This window comes from Parasteatoda tepidariorum, chromosome 9 (genome assembly GCF_043381705.1).
Source record: "Parasteatoda tepidariorum isolate YZ-2023 chromosome 9, CAS_Ptep_4.0, whole genome shotgun sequence".
Lineage (NCBI taxonomy): Eukaryota > Metazoa > Arthropoda > Arachnida > Araneae > Theridiidae > Parasteatoda > Parasteatoda tepidariorum.
The window spans coordinates 46884611-46892266 of NC_092212.1; the positions used below are offsets into that span (position 1 = coordinate 46884611).

Sequence of the window (7656 nt, forward strand, 5' to 3'; positions counted from 1 at the left end):
TCAGTTAAACTGTCTCCAAAACGTTTCATCGTTGTTACAGCTTAAATTACCCGATTGCTATTACTTTTATGGATCTTGTTCAATTAAACAGCTCAATCAGTCTAATTCAATTACTGTTAGCTGCAACAAATCTAGTTGCTACAAAATGGCACTTATTTTTCCCATGCTATGTATCGTTATTTATAAAACATAAGTGCTTCTTAATAATGACAACTATTTAATCTAAAAAAAAAAAAGTAATAAAAATCTTAAAAATAAATTCTGCAAATATGAGCAAAAGTTATAGAAAATTTATTAAATATTTTTCAACATAAAATATATAAATCTTTGCAAACAATTTCAAGTTATTGTTTTATTCTAACATGTTTGTCTGCATAACAACTTTTTTCCTGCTTGAAGCACATTACTATCCAATTTAACTGAAAGAAAGAAAAAAAAAGTAAAAACACCAGATATTAATTAAAATATATTCATAAAAAGAAACATCAAAACTCTACTCACATAGTTTATGCTGTCCTTTCATAGGAATTTTCAATTTCAATTCTTGCGGATTTTCACAAATAAATACATAGGGTGAAGCACTCTCACCTTCAGGAAACTACATAAGAAAAGAAACGCTTTGCATTCAAAATAAGTCAATTATATCTCCAATAAAAATGCATTTATATTGCATTTTTTAAAAAGAATTTAACAAAATAAAAAAATATTTTTCTATTTACAGATGTTTGCTTTTAACATTTTTTAAACGCAACACCAATCAGATTCTTTATTATTAAAAAAAGCTGTAGAGTAGAATTTCTCAGCATCTAAGCCATTCTTAAATGTTGATAGCTTCTACTCGTTCAGGACAAAAACTGAAATGTTACTGTCAAGAATAGTCTTTTTAGAGGGGAGGGAAGGACTTTGAAAAACTCAAATGAAATATGAATATTATAAAATATTTCTGAAGGAATAAATAAGTTCTTTTAAAAATAAATTAAACAAATCAATGTGGTGATGGGATAGCCTGGTTGGTAGGGCAATGGGCGCATGTCCAAAAGGTCAAAAGTTCAATCCCCGCCAGCTGAGCACTCCCCGTGTAGTAAATAATGACAAGTGCACGTTAAATCTGTTGGGGCACAAAGTCCACCATATTTCCATAACAAATATCTCTGAGGGTACTAAATTGGAGATCGATAGTTCTCTATTTCAGATAAAAATTTACGATATTTGGATGAATGAATGGGTCTACCCCATAAACGGGCAGTAATTTGTGTGTGTGAATGAAGTCGTATTCTTTGCCATAGATGGCACCACTGAAAAACAAGAAAAGCACCCTCTGCCTTAAATTTGCTTGGTTTCACCAAGAAGGCTTGCTGGTATTGGCAAGTGGTATTAGAAACAACAACAAAACAATGTATTACATTACTTGATTTTTATATTCTTCTTGGGGTAAACAATCCACAACATCTACACAGCCTAGTAAACATCCTGTAGGATATGTTTGAGGAAAGGCACAGTAACCTGTAAAAAAGAATTTTTTTTTTACAGGAATTAAAAAAAATATACTATTAAAATGCTAATTACTGTTAAGCAAAAATTAATGTTTAATTTCATTTATCGTTCATTTAAGTTATTTTTTTTATTGGTTACTTGAGCTGCAATAACACAGTAAAGACATTGAGCTGTAATAGTGAAGAATTCCAAATTCTTATCCCCAAGGCAGCTTGGAACCTACTCAGCTTCATATCAATGGGTATAAGATTGTCCAGAAAGCAAAGACTGCTATGGAGCACAATGCTAACGAAATGTCTTTAATCATATCANATTTAATCTAAAAAAAAAGTAATACAATTCTTAAAAATAAATTCTGCAAATATGAGCAAAAGTTATAGAAAATTTATTAAATATTTTTCAACATAAAATATATAAATCTTTGCAAACAATTTCAAGTTATTGTTTTATTCTAACATGTTTGTCTGCATAACAACTTTTTTCCTGCTTGAAGCACATTACTATCCAATTTAACTGAAAGAAAGAAAAAAAAAGTAAAAACACCAGATATTAATTAAAATATATTCATAAAAATAAACATCAAAACTCTACTCACATAGTTTATGCTGTCCTTTCATAGGAATTTTCAATTTCAATTCCTGCGGATTTTCACAAATAAATACATAGGGTGAAGCACTCTCGCCTTCAGGAAACTACATAAGAAAAGAAAAGCTTTGCATTCAAAATAAGTCAATTATATCTCCAATAAAAAAGCAATTATATTGTTTTTTTTTATAAAGAATTTAACAAAATAAAAAAATATTTTTTATTCTTTTTACAGATGTTTGTTTTTAACATTCCAATAGGAATTTTTTTTTTTACTTAAAATACATAAATATGTCACATTACTAATATCTATCAATCTTGTCTATCATTGCAAAAACTACCAAGTGAGCATATTTATGCAAAATATAACATCGAATAGAATAAATTAAAAGAATAAATTACATGCTTCATAAAATGATCAGCGCCGGCCGAGTGGTCAGCGGGCTTGACTGCGAAGCCAATGGCTGTGGGTTCGAATCCCGCTTTGTGCATGGATGTTTCTCTCTCTCTAAGTGTTGTCTTCTGATGTATGAATGTGGCCCCACCCTATGAACGGGGTAATTGTGGCAGTGTGGCATGGGTAATGTTACTCGCTTCCGTGACTTTGGTTCACAGGTGCCCACTGGGTAACGATAAATGAGCAACACTTCTGGCATCTTCTAAGGCGAAGAACAGAAGTTCAGTGCCTACCGTTATTAAAAAAATAAATAAATAAAAATGATCAGCATTTAAAGTAATTATATCTTAAGGAATTCGCTAATAAAGACACTTGAAGAACGGAACTTTGGTTGTATTTCAGCACTTGAAGCAACTTGAGGCTCATTGTGAAAATAAAGTATTTTGAAGAATTTTATTTTTTATCAAGGGTCGAGAAAAAATATAAGTATTAAAGTAGTGAAAATGAATTGACACAACAAGCACAAAAATATTTTGAACCCAACAAAAATTGCAAAAAAGAAACTAGATAATGTCAAGTCATCAACACCTATGGTGTGACTCTTAGTCAACATACTTAAGAATGACTAACTAGAACCACTAGTAATTTTTTAAATAATTTGGAAAGTAATGGTTTTACTTTTAATGTAAAATTTTTTTTTAATGGCGGGCACTTGGGATATATTGCCGCATTGGCCTCATATGCCAGGACTGCTACTCTCTTCTCGTTACCCAGCGGACACCTGCAGCGAAGGAGGAGGAGCAGTGTTGCCCACGTCACACAACCACAAACCCGTTTATAATTTTTACAATATCGAAGGTAAAATTAAAGAAATGATTAAAAATTATTAGTTTTTTATTTTCTTTTAATAGGGCTAGATCAAGACTGAGTTTCCCCAGTTAAGCTTTTTTACTAACTGATGGCCTCAGCTTTCCTTTTTTCTGCGCATTAAATAAGGGCGTAGTTTGTTTGTGAATTTCAGTTTGGTTAAGGGTTTTTAGAAAGTTGTGTGCTTTGGTTTGAAAAAGGAATATTCTTAAGTTTTTTGAACATTGTTTTACTTTTGTAATTAGTTAATGTATTTTACTTTTGTTTTTGTATTCTCTTTTCCTTCTTCCTGGACTTTTTTCAAAACTTTTGGGGTACAGAGAGAGCAATTTTTAGACAATTGTCATGCTCTCTCAATAGAAAAGGTTTTATGACTTCCACGGCTGGTACCCCCGGACGAGGTCAGCTTTGGTTGTCATTTTTATATTTATCATTGTTCTTTTCTATTAATTAGAACCAACTTTTATTTCTTCATAAAAGTTTTTTTATTTGTCAAATGCCAGTTACATTAGCCGTGAGGCCATTAAACTTCTTGCTTGCCAATAGCGTTGAAATATACAAGAAAAATCTGTCAGTGCTTCACACTCGTCCAAATGTTCTGCCGTCATTGGCCGTCCACTATCACATATAACACACAAAGGTGAATTGACTAGTCCAATGCAAAATAAATGATTCTGTAGACAGTCATGCCCCGTTAATAGTCTAAATGCTGCAACCGCAACTGATCGCGGGTGGTCAGGAATAAAAGCTGAGTTTTTTAAAAGAACACTCCAAGGCTTGCCATCGCAGGCCCGAGTGGCAAAATTTCTAAAAGTCTTTTGATATATGAGTGATGTCAGCAGTGTAATGGAATGGAGGCTTGCTTTAGTTTTGGGCTTTTGGAGAACCGCATCTCCTCTTTTGGCAAACATATCTGCCATCTCATTTCCATAAATACCGCAGTGTGAGGGTACCCATTGAAAAGATATCTTGCGGGAAAGTTCTTTTATGATTTCCTGGCACTGCTTGACTAACATGTTCTTACACTCTTGATAAGAGGAGATGGCCTGCATTGCTGAAGTTGAATCTGAAAGGATAATTGCTTTCTTGAAAGAGTTCTGTATCAATGATAGTTGTTGAAGAGCCACCTGGATGGCTTTCAGTTCTCCATCAAAATGCGTGGAGTAAGCACCTACGGTTACGGGTAAGTAGAAACTGAAAAGCTTGCTAAAAACTCCAGATCCAGCCCCCTGGTCCCTAACCTTGAGAAAAACCTCCCGCATTCCACTGGACTATCACTAAGCGCTGTTTGTCCATCGGCAAGATATCGTAAAATGTATCTCATTATATGTTTCAACAAGAAGCCAAGTTTAACAATGCTAATGTAATAAGACATGGTGACTAGTGTTTTTAAAAAGGGCTTATTTTCAATTTTTATAAACCCTTAAAGGTGCTTTTTTCATTGGGTGTTTTTAAAAAGTGCTTAATTTTCCCGTTTTGAAAATGAGATTTTTTTTTCTTTACCAGGTCGATTTTCACCACGTATTATGCAAAAGCACGCTTTTCACATTGTTCTATTCAAGGTTTTCACAATCCATTCAACCACCGTCCATTTCTGCGTCCTGTCGGTCCATAGCGTGTGAAAGTGCCAATCATTTTGCATGTTTGATTAAATACATGGGAATACACATACTACTGAGCAGAGTTCGGTGAGATTCTTGCACTCTCATGTGCAACTCTGCTGCATTTTGCAAGATATTCTCCATTTCAGGCTTCATTTTCTACCCTCTGATATCGAACCAAAAAACCTCTTCATCTTTTTATATTGGCTAATACAATCAAGAAAAGTGTTCTTTGTCAGAAACTGGTTATTTTATCATGATCATGGATCATGTAAAGTCTTTGAAAATTATTTTGCATTTTGTTAATGTATATAGTGCTAAAAAATATTTCTTCAGTGCTTAATTTTTGTTGAAAGATTTGGCTACACACTCTGTAAGAAATTATACAGAAAAAAAGATATACAGAAATTGATTTTTTTTATTTTTGTTGCACACTTTTTAACTGACTACAAACAAGTCAGGAAAATATACCCCAAAATAGAAAATATCAATAAATATATGTAATAAAAAATACTTTTGTATTAATAAAAGCATTAAAGCTCTTTCGTTTTCATAAAATGTCTTTGGTAAAGAATAGGTATAGAGATATTCTATTTTGGGACTTCAAAGCTGGAAACATACAAATGAATTATAATGAGATTTATGTTTCAAAGAAGGAGTTATTTTAAAAGATTTTCGATGATGTGTAGGGTTACATGGTATGCATGACTGGGCCTTTTTACCTCCTTTTGTTGTAGTATTTAATGCAGGAACAACAGTTTTTGCATGACTTTTGCTGTATGACGTTTTCCATGTAAACGGTACCAGAATTACCCGTATTGTCCACCCCCCTTCAGTGTAGAGAATGGGTGTGAATTGCTACAGTCACCAGCCTACCTTTAAATAAAACTTGTAAAGAAGTATTTGGTTCATGACTTAATTATTTGAGCTAAAAACAACCCAAGATAACAGGGGTGTAACCCTGTTATTATATATATGTCAAAACTAACAAATAAAAATTCACTACCTTAATATGACATATCATTTTCTCATAATAAGCGCTTCAATTTTCAAATACTAACATTTAATATTATAATAATTAGAAACAATTATAATTTTAGAAAATATAATAAGAAATAAGACAGTATAAAACTTTATCACCCGAAAGAATTATAATAAAAGTTTTATTCTTATAAATGATTTCCAAGATTAATGTGAAGAAATTTTATGAATCATAATATAATTTTTTCTAATGTTTTATATATATCAGTTCAATGAATACTGATATATATATGTTATATATATCAGTATTCAAGTATATATATCAGTTTAAAATGTAATATTTTTATTAAACCGTGGCATTACAATATGAAGGGGGGAAAATGGTTGTATAGTTCAACTTCTTTCTTTTAAAAAACTACATAAAACATTTGCAAGAATTTCATTGAAAAAGTTACAAACATAATCATTTTACTTGGGTGTATTTATTAGAAATGCTTATAAATATATATTGGCAATCGAGCACTTTATACCTAAACATAATCAGTGAAATAATGCCCTTCAATTGTTTCAAAATTTTAATCATATATTTTTGAATATAAACTTTTTTGAAATACAGAGTTTTTTTTTAAATGCAACACCTATCAGATTCTTTATTATTAGAAAAGTTGCAGAGTAGAATTTCTCAGCATCTAAGCCATTCTTAAATGTTGATAGCTTCTACTTGTTCAGGACAAAAACTGAAATGTTACTGTCAAGAATAGTCTTTTTTAGAGGGGGGGAGGGAAGGACTTTGAAAAACTCAAATGAAATATGAATATTATAAAATATTTCTGAATGAATAAATAAGTTCTTTTAAAAATAAATTGGACAAATCAATGCGGGGTCGGGATAGCCTGGTTGGTAGGGCAATGGGTGCATGTCCAAATGGTCACGAGTTCAATCCCCGCCAACTGAACACTCCCCGCGTAGTAAATAATGACAAGTGCAAGTTATACCTCAACCTGAACTGGGCGAGATTGATATTGCTATTAAAAAGTTAAAAAACAACAAAGCAACTGGGCACGACAGGATAGCAGCTGAGCTGTTAAAATGTCATGGTCCAGTATTTCTAAAACTAATTTATAATCTTATTACTGATATTTGGAATGCTGAAATTTTACCTTCTGACTGGAACACTGCCATTATGTGCCCAATATATAAAAAAGGTGATACCATGGTTTGTTCTAACTACAGAGGTATAAGTTTGCTTTCTACTACCTACAAAATCTTGTCAAACATTTTATTTGAGAGACTTATACAATATATAGACCCTCAAATTGGAAACTACCAATGTGGTTTTCGCAAGGGAAAATCTACTAAAGATCAAATATTTGCACTTAGACAAATTTTAGAGAAGACCAGGGAATTTGGTATTACCACACATCATCTCTTTATTGATTTCAAAGAAGCCTTTGACAGTATTAATAGAAATCGCTTGTATGAAGCCCTGGTTGAGTTTCAAGTACCACCAAAACTAATTAGACTTGTAGAAGCAAGCATGTCAAACACCGTATGCAGAGTCAAACTTTTGGGATCTTTATCTGAAGAAATTAAAGTAAATAATGGAGTCAGACAGGGAGACTCCTTATCCTGTCTTCTTTTTAATGTTGCTCTAGAGAAAGTTATAAGAGATGCTGAAATCAATATCAGAGGCAACATATTTTCAAAATCTATTCAAATATTGGCGTATGC

General features: G+C 32.1%; 1 protein-coding gene across 5 annotated transcripts in view; it reads right to left on the reverse strand.

The window, feature by feature from the left end:
- Positions 1-270: 270 nt before the first annotated feature.
- LOC107438875 (activating signal cointegrator 1) overlaps positions 271-7656 on the reverse strand; it is a 27518-nt gene continuing 20132 nt past the window's right edge. For 4 of the 5 annotated variants that reach the window (XM_071184846.1, XM_043042503.2, XM_043042502.1 and 1 more), the window contains exons 7-9: positions 1409-1503; positions 502-598; positions 271-419 (exon numbers count right to left, since the gene is read on the reverse strand). In XM_071184846.1, the coding sequence (XP_071040947.1) occupies positions 358-419; positions 502-598; positions 1409-1503 (254 nt within the window). In that variant the 3' untranslated portion in view covers positions 271-357. Of the gene's footprint in view, positions 420-501; positions 599-1408; positions 1504-1856; positions 2008-2089; positions 2187-7656 lie in introns of those variants that run through there. The other variant, XM_043042507.2, reaches the window with a different exon arrangement.